A 13,688-nucleotide genomic window follows, 5' to 3' on the forward strand; every position below is an offset into this window, starting at 1 on the left:
AGAGGTAAGGCTGTGGTCTAACAGATTAAGCCATACGTAGCTATAATGGCGCCGCGGAACAGGTTGAACAGATTAATTGCAATGTGCGAATTTGGTCTGACACTGGCTTAGTCATCTGCCGTTTCACCGAGCTTCATCACCCAAAAGGTTCTCCTAATTAGGTCACACGTTTTTTCGAGACGAAAAAAAAATCACTTGATGGGCTACTATGAATATTAATCGGTGTGGGAATTGTCATTTTAAAGACAGGCCTATTAGCTGAATGGCTTAAAATAGACTTTTACGCGCGCGCGGCATGCAGGCCATTTTACGTGGGTGCGCGTTAAACGTGGTACCCCGTAATTGTTCGTGCGTGTTATTCTCACTCCCACACGAGGCTGCGTTCTAGTCGAAGCAAATCACGACTTCAAGTTTGGCGTTGCCGTGCACAGGGCTGTGACCCTCAGTGACCTTGTTGCCTTTCCGCGCGCAAAAGCGCACTGAGAGAAGCGCGCGGACCCACAAACCAACCAACCCACCAGAGAAACGGGGTTCACGCGCCTAGTAATAAAACCTCATCACGCATAATATCTGCTAGCGTTAGATGATAGGTTTTATTAGGCTAACACCATTAGGTATTAAAAGGTCAGTCTAAAGCCTTGAACCATGAACAATGCGTCTTATGTGACAGTTACACAGAAAATGTCTACCCCTAGACATTATGTTTGAATATATTTAATAGCATGGAGTGTGTGAGTATATATATCACATAAATGATAAACATCAGCATCATCTGTTGTAAGAGTATAAACACATGGTTTTGGGGAAACCTGGATTTGCACTTGCCTCCCGGTTTGTCCTGGCAGGATTCAGACGTTGCCTGTAGCTGGGGCTGTGTACCGTCAGAAGAACAAAGATGATCTATCAGCAGGAGGAATCACTCGGAGGTCGCACCTGTAGATTACGTTATTGTTGGTCATATTACAGTATGATAATTTGAAATTATATTTTATTACCTTTTTTTATTTTTGTAGGATGAGGATAAAAAACAGGATAAAACTGAAAATGAGTCCAGAGTGTGGAACATCAAATTAACTAATTAAGAACATACACACATTATTATATATGTATAAATATTATTAGAACAGTGTTTTTTATATTTATCAAATCAGAAAATACTGGTCAAATCATTACATATTCGAGTTTGAAGTCATTTGAGGTCTTGGTTTGGTCCATTTTGTTCTTGTTATTTCAAAGCTGCTAATGGTTACCTGCACTTTGCAGTTTATACATTAATTTACTTCAAGTAGTGAACAATTGACGAACTTTTAACGGGCACCTCTCCCGTGACCTTTAACCTAAATTCACAATACATCAGAAAAATTACCAGTCCAACGTAGAAACCCAGGTTCTGTCTGGGAACATTGTAGAATTTAAACCTCAAACATAACCATTAAGGATCTTTGTTTCTTAGCACTGTAAACAAACACAATAAGCGACGAGCTGCCGCCTCCGCGCATTCAAACACTGCGAAGCCCTGGTTCAGGATTTAGTGGGAAATGCGCATATTGCTTCACACCGTGAAAGAGAAAGTGCAGCTCCTCGGGACGGGAAATAGCTCCGCAGACGGAGTGGGGAGAGCGGTCACGTCCGTGGGATCAGAAATAAAGGCAGGAGTGAGAGCTCGCCGCTGTTGCCCGCTCTCTGCGGTGTAACCGGATCAGGGCAGAGCAGAGGGCTGTGCGGGAGACTTGTTTTCATCCGAACCAGCCAATAAGACCCGCTTTACATTAGATTGACAGCCTGGCTCGACGAGCCCGGGGACTCCCGTGCGCCATAATGACTGCGCGACAGCCAATACGGTGCCACGGCGGACAGGAACAGAGGGAAGCGACAAAATACGAATTCGTCTCCCCGTGGGTCAAAACGTTACCTGGCACCTGTAGCCCGGTTCAGTCTGCGGGAGCAGTCCCACCGCACCCATGGCCCTGTCGCAGTGTCTGGACGACTCCCCCCTGAGATCAGGTCCCAAACACACCAGGGCCGACGACGACCTGAACTTGCAGGACGTCTACAACGAGAGACACCGTCTGGCCCTGGAGGAGCTGCTGTCAGGCGGCCACGACCACTTCGTGGACTTCCTGAAGAAGGAGCGGATCCCCAACTTCCTCTCCGACGACGAGATCCAGCGGATCCGGAGCAGCGCCGTGGCCCCCCGCTGCGCGTCCCTCCACGGCGAGGACCAGGCTCCGGAGCAGTCGCTCAGCTGCTCCCAGGACTGCTCCTCCGTCACCTACTTCCCCGAGGTGTCCGACGTGGAGCCGCCGGTGCTGGAGATGGGCTGGCCCGCCTTCACGGCGGGGTCGTACCGGGGGGTGACCCGGGCCGTGGCGCACTTCCAGCCCAGCTACGGGGAGTGCATCTACAGCTGCAAGGAGGCTGCGAGGCGCATGATTAAGAGCGCGAGAGAGGTATGCACGCGGAAAAAGTCTGATTGCATAGTTTCCTTGTAGAATTGCTGATCATTTTCCCAATTATTCTATTGCAAACTACAATTGGATAAACATTGATATATTTGAAATTCATTCTATGTAACACGTGGCTCTAACGTTTATATCCCTCTACTTTCAGCTTGTAATTTTTAATAGCTATAGTATTTCCAAAACCACCCTTACTGTATTAGCTGTGTATAAAAATAAATGGATTTTACATTAAAAGTGCTTCACGCCACAAAATAAACAACTCTACATGTAGTTAGTCTGTTGTTCAACTTTTTAAAGGAACAAATCAACTTCCGGAGCGTTTGATTCGTCCTCGCCACATCATCCCCACAGATTTCCTTTGATCAAGTCTGATTTTTTAGACGCTCAGGAAACTTGATTAGAAGGAATTCACTGACCAAAGGACGGAGCAAATAAACAGATGATGAATATTCATGACCGGCGTGATATTCCTGACAGGAGCTGTCAGTCCAGCCTCAGGTTATGAAAAGAGAGATCCAGCAGAAGGAATGAAGCATGATGGGAGTGTGTGGCTTCGGCAGCACCTCGGGCTGGTGTAGGGCCTGCGCACCAGATGTGCCTTGACTCGCTCCCCTTCTTCGTGATACTTGCATTCCCTCCATCTGAAGCTTTTAAACTGCAAATTTCCTCTCTGGCTTCCAGCTGGGTGACGGTGGTACGTGCAGCCGGTTTCTAGCCAGTTTATAAAATATTCCCATCAAGCCTAAACCATAAAGTAGCTCTCCCTTTTGTCATGCTAAACCAGACACTGAACGCAGCCTTTGTTGTACAAAGAAGCCAGTGACAGTGTGTGTGTGCGTGCGTGCGCGCTGTACGTCAGCGCCCGTCGCTTCGCGGGAGCAGAACAGACCCGTGTTTGTGTGAAACGTGGCCGTTTTTACACATTTAGTCCTAAAAATATCGCCGCACATTCTATGATCCGAACGAGGCGGGGAACTCCTGACAAAGCTGCACGTGGATGGCGCCGGGCTGGAATAAATCTGGGAGATCTGAACGCGAGCGTCTGTGCCTCTACCTACAGCCTGCTCCTGCTCCAAAATGAGAGAGGTGGAAAATGGAGGCCGGCCCCACGCGGCACCTACTTGTCTCCTGTATAAAAGTCATTTGTTTGCTGACCAAGCGTTACTACCGATTGCCATGGTAACAGACCGCAGTCAATAGAAAGCTCATCAGCACGCACATTACGGGGAGTGTGTCTGACCGAGATTTGCAGCTCTGTTTGAATAGGCCCCACATTTGATAATAATGAAAACACAATCATGTGCTACATCCGGGGAAGCACAGCTGCAGCCCTTAAAGGAATTCTATTATATTACCTCTGTAATTTTCCACTGCAGGTGATTGCCATAGTTACGGACTCCCTGACGGACTTGGATGTCTTTAAGGATCTTCAGGAGGCTGGCTCCCAACGCCGGGTCCCTGTCTACGTTCTGCTGGACCAATCGTGCGCTCCCGCTTTCCTCAAGATGTGCAAAAACGTTGGCGTCCGCCTGGACGACCTGCGGGTACGTGACGGGCTCAGTTCGGCCGGGTGTGGCTCTGCACACAACGCCACATAGCCTCAAATAATAGTCTCACTTTTGTGCCTGTCTGATTTTTTTTTTTTTTTATGACTCTAACAGCAAATGAGAGTGCGAACCATCACTGGCACAAACTACTACATGAGATCGGGAGCGAGGATCACAGGGAAGGTTCACGAGCGGTTCATGCTGATCGATGGAAACAGAGTGGCCACGGGTTCCTACAGGTAATGATCCGAGCATTTAAGTCAAACGTGACATACAGATGTTTATTAGTGGCTGCCGGGAGAATGGACATGATCCGTTTTTCTTCCTGAGACACCAGCTGTTTGTTCCCGGCCGCGTCCGCGCTCACACGCCGCTCCTCTGCGCAGGTTCAACTGGACGGACGGCAAGCTGAACAGCAGCAACCTGATCGAGCTCTCCGGTCAGGTAACGGAGAGGTTTGACGAGGAGTTCCGCATCCTGTACGCCCAATCCCAGCCTCTGAACACCCGCGGACCCCCGGCGCCCCATCCCAGCGGTGCCTACGACCACCTCGCTGTTAGCAGTTTAATCACCTCCTCCCCTCACAGAGCCGGGCCCGTGGAGCCGCTGTGTCGGACCAGCACGCCGGCCCGCACGCCTTCCAGCCCGGCGCTGCAGCCTCCCTGGGAGCCTCTGACTCCAGATCGCCAGAACGCCGGCCCCGCCTCCGACTGCTCCACCCTGGGGGACGACTGCGTAGAGCAGGAGGGGGTGGCGCTCGGCAGCGGCACGGCGCCGGTGCCCCCCGGCGCCGCCCGCTGCCACGCCTCGACCCAGACGAGCCGCTCGGTGGCGGACAGCGACGCCCAGACCGACCCGCAGACGGGCCCGGCGCTGGACCCTCCCCCGCCTCCCTCCCCCGCCCCGGCCAGGCGCACCCCGCTCGCCCAGGCGGCCTCGGACGGCCCCTTGAAGGAATGCTTCCACAAGCTCTCCGAAGAGCGCCAGCACCACTACTCCAACATCCGAGCCAAGCTGGAGCACATCGTGAGCGCTCTGTCCCACAGGCGAGAGCTGGTGGACGTCACCAACGTGACTCACGGGCTCGGCGCCCACAGCAGGCAGAGGGCGCACGGGGAGCGCGAGCGGGACCCCAACCCCAGACTGCTGCTCGAAGGCGCCGGCATGGGCACGTGGCCAAGAGCCAGATGCGTACACTAGTTTGTCTTGAGGGATTTCAGCAGAGGAAGGACTGCTCAAGGTTTTCTAATGGGTCCTCCGTTACAGACGGGGCTCATTCAGTAGAATCTCAGCTCCTCTCTTTGTCTGTGCCGCTCGTCCTTACCACGCTGCATCGTGTCCGCGTCGAAGCAATTTCTGGTGCAATGCTAATGACTGATTGTAATTGTTATTAGCATCTTGCAGATATTATTATTTTATCCAAAGACACAGTGCAATAATCTTTTTTTTTAGTAGGGGATAGGGGGGACTGTGCCAGTTTAATGAATGCCATTTACCGAGGCGGTTAAGACTGGATATTATCTACTGTAGCACGAGCGAGGAGTCATCGCGGTGCTGTTTTGGTGATTTAAATCACATTTGGCTGCTGTAATTCCATGTGAACATCATTCCCGAGAGCAGCTGGCTCTCGCTGTGCCTCGCTAATAAATAAATAGTATTTTGCCTAATGAATGCTTTTTTTTTTTTTTCCTTTTCGTCTTCACACCTCCCACTTACACACCCTTTGTCTTCACTTAAACGGGAACAAAACGATGGCGAATAGCTTAAAACAGACAGTTGTTGGTTGTGAAGTTGCAGGGACGAGCACGGCTCCGCGATGAGAGCGAGCACCTGCGCTCTGTGCGCGGAGGTGTCCGCGTGCAATTAGTTTAGAGACAGCATCTGTGATACTGGCACCTCTGCTGATTACCTAGCCAATCACAGGAGCTGTCCAGGCTGGATTTGGAGAAGAAGTGCTGTCATAGATTAGGATGAATACTAAATGAAGGCTTCTTTACACACACAGATGGGATCGGAAGTGTTGATTTGTCGCTGTTAGGTGCTTTATATTCATTCTAACACAAAGCCTTTTGCACAAGCAGCCAAAAAGAGATCTCCGTTCTTTATCTAGCGCTAAAACAGGTTTTGGCATTCGTGTAAAAACAACAAAAGCCACTTGAAGCCATTGTGCGTCTGCACCTGAAGTGATTCGCGGCTCTACGTGGCACGCACTTAAGCGCAAAGGTCCCACTGTCAAAATCAAAACACGCCAAAGTCTCGGCCGTGGTGCGAAGTGTGCCCTGAATTCATTCACTCATAAATGTATTACTCAGTGTGAGCTTTACACCACTAATGTTTAACTTTGCTGCGGAGATGAGGTGTGACTCTGATTCACCCACATGAAGATGTAGATATACTGTAGCTGGGTTCACAGGAAGGAGACGTGGTGAACGTGGTCAAATAACCAGAGGCTAAATGCTCTACTTAGCTAATGAGCTCAGATGCAGTTGATTTAACGTTGAGTATTTTGAAATGTAAAATACCTGGATGACATTTTAGAGCCAATGACCTATGATTCATATTTTTATTATGCAGTAGATACAGTACAGAGTACAACATAAAGACAGAGTGTTTGTTTTAAACATCTGCTTTGACTACAGGACAAACAAAGGGGAGAGAATGTAGCTATTATTTTATTATTTACGTTCATTACTGTTGTTCAGTAGCTTCCACATTTGAGTCATTATGTTTTTTATAATCAAAAGTGCAACATACATATACCCTAATAATAAAAATAGTAATTGTTTCATAGCTTGGCAGAGGAGAATCTATAATACAATTTACATAAACATGACACATTGACTTTTTTGCCAATGAACTGAACATTTGACTCGTATCATAAACAAAGCTCCACTTTCAGTAGCTACAACAGCAAAGCGGTAGACAACCCTACGTACGTTTTACTGTGCAAAAAGAAACATTTGCATCAATAAATAAAATAATGTCCTTCCCCTACACTGTATCTGCTCATTTGCTCATTCATTGATTGGGTCATGGCAGATTGAACCATGAGGATTGTTTAATGTCGTGTGAGACAAGCTGATATTAAATTTGAGCATTTCCAGACAGAAAATACTCAAAGGATAATTACATGCAAATGTAGTATAATGAATTTAAAAACAAGTCCCGGCGTTATAAATGTTTTCCCATTTACGACCTGCCACCATTCAGAATCAACACAGGCTACACTTCAAACTATTACACAGCAATAAGGTAAGAACAGCAGGCTCTTCAGAGGCTCCTCCTGCGGCGCGTGCGGCTCCTACCAGGCAAACACATCAAAAGCCTTGCATTCATTATGTAAAATGCTACAGCTGACGGGAGCTGATCTACAAGTAAATACAATGGTGGTAATATGTGAGAGAATGGTATTTGATTTTAATTGGCTGCTGCAACGCAACCACTGGCTGTAATCAAAGAAGCAGTGGGGGATCCACAACACACGCGTCTGAGCCTATTAGAGTCAGCTCGGCGGTAAACAGGGACGCGTGCGTATTCCGCTGACAATTAAAACAATATCGTTTGCTTTTTAATTATTTTTTTCCTTGATGGAAAGTACATATTTCCACACAGTTTGCTGGCGTGGCGCCGGATCATTATCAGATGCGCCAGTGACAGGAGTCCGCCACTAGAGGGAGCCCTGCGCTCACGCCAGCCTGTTTTGCCTGTGCAGCGTTTCCTCAGCTTGTCCTGATGTTGCCCCCTCGCTGGGACGTGCTACTGTATCAAAGGCTTGTTTCTAAGAATGAAACGGGACAAATGCTTTGAGGAACTACTCTGAATTTTAGATGGGTTACCTCAGTGGGTCCCGCGCCGTCATGAGATGCAGGTGTTTTATTAAATAAGGGTGCACAAAGCGTGGGCTGCCGCCGGATGATGTCCTCCTTTGGTCAGTTACAGTCCCCAGAGCGTTGTAGTAACAGAACCTCTCCTGCTGCATGCTGGGTAAAATCCTTGTGGATGTCAGCGTGTCAGCACAAGGTGTAACAGTATATCCAGACAAATACTGCGCTTTGTCCGCCTCAAACACACTTATTGCACATAAGGACAAATAACGTCTAGATGTTTAAAATGCGGCTTTATCAGGTTGATTAAAGTTTTTTTTAAATAAACTATATTAACTAAATGCTAGTGTTATTAATATTTTTTAAATACATTTCAGCGTGTGTAACATGACAACGCTTCTTCACACTAACAGCCACTCTGTCCTCACTTCTGAGTCCCACGGGGCCTGAATAGATCAGGAGGCTGCAGACAGACAACACTCGTCATTCCATTGATTATGGGGTTGATTTGCATGGCTGTGTACGTTTACGTAGGCGTCCTAAAGGCCTGGGTGCCGGAGCGCTGGCTGGACTTTTACCTCTGGCATGCTGTGACAGTTTTTTATAGTATAAACCAAAGGGACAAGCTCAGCATTCACATATACATTTGTGTCGGATGTCCAGTAAAAAAAAAAAAAAAAAAATCCAGTTTGGCTTCTGACCCCGAGCGACCGCTGTCCAACTGCTCTCCTGATGCCGAGCATAAACCTTTTAATTACTCCAAACGCGGCTGATGAGTTTGAAGCCTGATTGCTTGGCCTTCATTAGTCGGTTGCAGGCTGTAGTGGCTCCCAGAGGCACAGTTTGGCTTCTCTAAACAATGCCGGCCTCGCTGCTTAGCAATTACCCCCACACTGCGCCCCAAACAGGTGCGTGCACCCAGATACATGGCGGACGCAGCAACATCCAGTCTGGCCTTTAATTTGGAGGAAGTACACGATAAATGTGCTTAGTGTGCTGAGTCCTACTCCGTTCAACTGCTCCTGTCGTAATGATTTCATGTTTGCTGTGGCATCTTGGCTGTGTTTTCCATCCGGGCGGCTGGTGGATGTCACTACAGCGAGGAGGGAGCGTTCTGCCTCAGGCCACGACACACTGATAATGAATGTGCAGCTCGCTGGAAAATAAATAGCGTGTCTGAATTATGTAGCCGTTGTTTGGGTGTGTGAGTCACCCCGTTCGGTTTATGTGCCGTTTGCACAATAGTCAGTCACTTCCTGCATTGTGATGCTGATGCGGCCGGGCTGCAGTCACACTAATGCAGGTGGAAGGTATTGTTGATGGGCTCTTTGTGCCAAACTGCGCGTCGAGCTTTAAAAAACACGCAGTCCGCCGGCGGCCGTGCTGCTATTTTTAGACGGTACAGCTGCTCCTCAGCACCAAAGATTTATGCCACCGGCCCACGAGAAACAGCTGTAGCCCCTCGACCGCTCGCCGTGGCTGAAGCGCGAGCCGGGCTTCGTCCACGTCCAGGCGTGTTTGGCGTCCGCGCGTGGCCCGCTCCGTCGCTAGCTGACGCCAGTATTAGGCGCAGTTATCAGCGTGGGGGGACGCCTCGCTCGGTCGGACGTTGAAACCACAAGCCCAGAGCGTCCGGTGCTGCAGCGATGAGTCAGGAGCCGGTCACGCCACCACCTGTGTCCAGACGCGTTTCACCATTTGTGCTGAGGCACTCCTACGAGGAGTCATGTGTCCCCGCACACTGGTCCAGGAACAGTTCACTTATCAGGGGAGAATACTTCCTGTCCCCGATGCGGCCCGGCTCCCGAGGATTCCTGGCGCTTGGTGTTTTCCACGCGCACACTCGCGTCCACGGGCCTCAGCCCGACGCTGCCTGTCACGTGGCGGTCGTTGCGTAATTGGGCAGGAAGCGGCCGCGGAGCCCCGGCGCACGGAGGCGCTGGCCTGGCGGTGGCACCAGAAACGCAGCAGCGGAAACGCAACGTTATTCGAGAGGACACCTCATCCGCGGCGAGTGCTATTAGCTGCTATGCGCTGCACTACAACCTTCACATTAACCCCGCGTCTATTCCTGCAGCGCTCTATCCATTTATTGATGCATGTCTTGCATCGATCCCCGCATTGATTTGCCATGCAATCCATTACCCATCTGTCTGTTTCAGTGAGCTTTTAAATGATCTATCAGATTGAGCTATTAAGGGGAGCAGTGGTAAAGTCCAAGGGTCGGTGAAATGGTGGCTTCACAAAGTGTCTGGACCCCTTCACTTTATTCAATTTGAAGCTCAATTTATTGTGTGAGCGCGTGTTTTTCAGATGATCTAAACTGCTACATCGTCCACGTAGCTTCTCTCAATAACCATCAAAGACCCGAGCAAACATAAATGTATTAACGATCCACCCTGCAATCTGTTTTTCCAGAAATATTCGGAGCCTGTGATGTGGCTGTAAGTTGGCCGGAGTCCAGGATGTTGAGCTGACAACATAGAATCACACCTGTGTATTTTAAAAACCCACAATTTACACCACAGGGCAGAGCCAAACTCCCTGTGGAGCTCAGATTCAATGTCTGACTATGTGTTTCTGGTAACTGCTTGTCATTTAGAGGTATCCTGTTTATTTAGTATTTTAACAGCTGTGTGGTGAACGTGATGAGACTGTCTGTCATCTGAACTCAGATATGTGGGCAGACATTAAACCTCAACACTTTTATGTCACAATTAAAGCTCAAAAACTGTTGAGTACTAATTTGTCTATCCAGCAAGTCATTGTAGCGACAGCTGTCGGGGTGGATCCTGAACCGGTCACAGTCCATCACAGGATCAACAATTCACACCTACGACCAATTTAGAGTCTCCTATTAAGCAATCTATTTAGTTATCTATCTATCTATCTATCTATCTATCTATCTATCTATCTATCTATCTATCTATCTATCTATCTATCTATCTATCTATCTATCTATCTATCTATCTATCTATCTATCTATCTATCTATCTATATATATATATATATATATATATGTAATTTTTTCTACTTCCTTTCTAAAAGTGTGAACATAATGCTGCACACATTAAATCACAAGACTAATGAATAATTATTAACCATCAAGCCCAAACTTTAATAAATTACTGGATTTCAAAACATTAACGTAACAGAGACCTTCCTTGATTTAAGTCTGTGTTTTTTGGGGGGGTCATACTTTTATCTCCGTGTAAACGCACATTGTGAGCAAACAAAGAAAATGCCACCAGCCAAACACAGATGTGGAGGCCTGGGCGAGGGGGAAGGGGCTTCAGATTGAGATGCAAGATGGATTCATATATATTCATGAATTCAGTCAGAAAAGTCAAACGGAAGCAGTATGATAATCTGGCAGTAATTGCATTTTTCCCTCCAACTGTTTTTTGGCAGAAGTGAGCGCCACAGCCTGGGATGTGCAGCGGGAGCGTCTCAGCGGCGCACGGCGGGTGTGTACGCGGCGACGCGCCGCCTCACGCCACCGGGGTCAAGTGGTGGTTATTCCAAACGCCACGGATTTAAGGGGTTACAGGGAAGCTATCATTAGCGCTCGGACCATCATTTATGTTTAATTAAGCAAGACAGACACCAGATCATTGAAATATTGAGTGAACATTCCAAATCCTATTCATCTGATCCAGGGAGGGCACGGCGGAAGTCATATTAGATTTGTTTGGCGGCAGGAGAACTTGATGAGCCTGGCTAAAAAGTGAAGTCCTTTCATTTACTTGACAGATGTCCTGGAATCTGACTGAAGAACTTTTTTGTATAATTCTCTGACGCTGCACTCTTTCTCCTCCACGCCTCAGGAAAACCTATTATAATCCCCCCCCAAAAAAGGAGCATCCGCCGGACCAGATTTCAAACTGCAAAGCCTTTTTTTCATACATGTCAGTCTCCTCCATACATGTCAGCAACCGCCTGAAAAGTGCTGACACCGGTGCCCTCCTGTGTGAACTTGGATTTAGCTCAAGGGTATAGCCACCCTGCTAATGTGATGTAGCTCCAAGAAGGAAACAAATTGGCCTGACGTCTCATCCTCTGCCCTGTCTTGATTGCGTGATGGCTTCTACTGCTAATGTGTTAAGATGGGTAGGCCTGAGCGGGGAGGGAGATGAGTGTGTGCACGCGGAGGGGAGACAGAGAGAGAAAGGGAGAGACGGAGGGAGGGTGGGGGAAGGGCCTCAGTCTGCAAGATCAGCACAAGTGGAATTGCATTGATTCAGTTAACTGCAGAGTTGGAGCGTGATGTGGAATTCTGTTTATCGAGGGTGGAGTTTACACGATAGGCTCCATTTTGATCTTATTTCCTACATCGTATTCAAAATAAGTCCCTGGCTCCTTCACTTTCAGCAATAAAATATTAGATTAGCATCACACGTACGGCTCAGCCCGAGCCGGAGGTACGCATTACATCCAACACAATGAGCAGATACATGTTCCTTATTTATGGAATACGCAGGAATATCCCCCGTATTATTTATCCCGGTGTCTTCAGTGGCTGATAGAGAACCAGAAACGCTCGCGCTGCTCAGAGGAAATCTGCCGCGATGGCAAATGAACACTGTAAACACCGTCATAATCTGTATTAATCTACAAGATCAGATGCAAACAAGTGACACGGTGTTCTGTAAATCTCCAGGAAGCGTGCCTCATATTCCGAGTAAACACTGACTCATGTTTTCTATTCAAACTGAAGTTGCTGGCCCAGAATTGACATCTGCTGATTCTTAACAAACTACACAACAAATCTCAAAGATTGTGTTAATTAGAGCGAGCGAAGCGCTAAATTGTGGCTCTGAGACTGAAGAATATTTGTTGTTGTAAATATGTAGCAAAGCAGATAGATGACAATGAAATTACAAATCATACGTTTTATATTTTTGCCACTTATTAACGCGGGCATTTGCAGATGCCTATTTTCCTTTGTCTTTTATTTCTTTCCTCGTGGCTCCGCGTAGCTGTAGGGGGGTTTGTCTCTGAGGGTTTATCCTGACTGCCTCATATTTCCCCCCTCCTAGTTTGTCATTTTGCTGATCCGGACGCTTTTCCATATTTGAGCATTCTTATCATCCGCTGGCAGTAAGGTAAGATGATCCATTTCACTTATTTCTAAGAAGTGTGACTGGAGCCTACATCAGTGTCTGAGGGCCAGCCTCAGCCTAGTTAGTCACAATGGTGGTGCTACTGGTGGAGCAGGACACAAAATCCCGAGTCAGCAAGGGTAAAATGTCACGCATTTCTTAGGGAGGTGGCTCTGTAGGATTCCATTCAAAGGTTTAATCTTAATTGAGAGCATTGCGCATTGATATTCCGTAGGCCTCTTTGCCCTTCGCCTCGCAGCTACTTTCATTTAGAGGACAACCGTGCTGCACTAGAGCATGGGGATTGCTTTGTCAGACAGCCAAGAGGCCAAAGGCAAGGTCAACCCCTCTTTGTAGTGTTTGCTCACCACGGAGTGAAGGCATCACCTCTATGATGCATTGGTGAAGCACAGGAGTGGTCCCACAGTGAAAGTGGATTTACTGCTTCACACTCTGACCCCGTGTTGGCGTTAAATTTAATGCTAGCAAGGAATTCAGACATTTGGGAGTTTCCCGAGTTCTACACAAGTCCCTTCTTCCCCCCAGTGTTTGGCCCCAAACATGATGACGGTTTAATACAGCACAGCGTAAGAGTGTCATCGTTGCTGTTTAGCAGTGACGTCTCCTCATTTACAGCCACCGTTTCAGCATCGGGGCTTTGTCCGCGTCAGAAAGCCTCCGGTTCGGGTTCCGTGGCTCGCAGCGGCTGGACGAGCGTCTCCTCGCCCTCAAACAAAGGGGCAGGACTACCTG

At 48.1% G+C, this 13,688-nt stretch overlaps 1 protein-coding gene across 1 annotated transcript; it reads left to right on the top strand.

Moving 5' to 3' along the window:
* Nucleotides 1–1,961: 1,961 nt before the first annotated feature.
* On the top strand, nucleotides 1,962–5,346 carry fam83d (family with sequence similarity 83 member D). Its single transcript, XM_029151812.3, has 4 exons — nucleotides 1,962–2,450; nucleotides 3,839–4,006; nucleotides 4,124–4,248; nucleotides 4,396–5,346. The coding sequence occupies exons 1-4, from the start codon at nucleotides 1,962–1,964 to the stop codon at nucleotides 5,207–5,209; spliced, it is 1,596 nt and encodes a 531-aa protein (XP_029007645.1). The 3' UTR covers nucleotides 5,210–5,346.
* Nucleotides 5,347–13,688: the final 8,342 nt, after the last annotated feature.

Source organism: Betta splendens, chromosome 5 (assembly GCF_900634795.4).
Source record: "Betta splendens chromosome 5, fBetSpl5.4, whole genome shotgun sequence".
Classification (NCBI taxonomy): domain Eukaryota; kingdom Metazoa; phylum Chordata; class Actinopteri; order Anabantiformes; family Osphronemidae; genus Betta; species Betta splendens.

Coding starts and splice junctions, on each gene's coding strand:
- fam83d (XM_029151812.3), top strand. CDS start 1,962: ATGGCCCTGTCGCAGTGTCTGGACGACTCCCCCCTGAGATCAGGTCCC. Junction 2,451..3,838: donor TGATTAAGAGCGCGAGAGAG/GTATGCACGCGG, acceptor TTTCCACTGCAG/GTGATTGCCATAGTTACGGA. Junction 4,249..4,395: donor GTGGCCACGGGTTCCTACAG/GTAATGATCCGA, acceptor TCCTCTGCGCAG/GTTCAACTGGACGGACGGCA.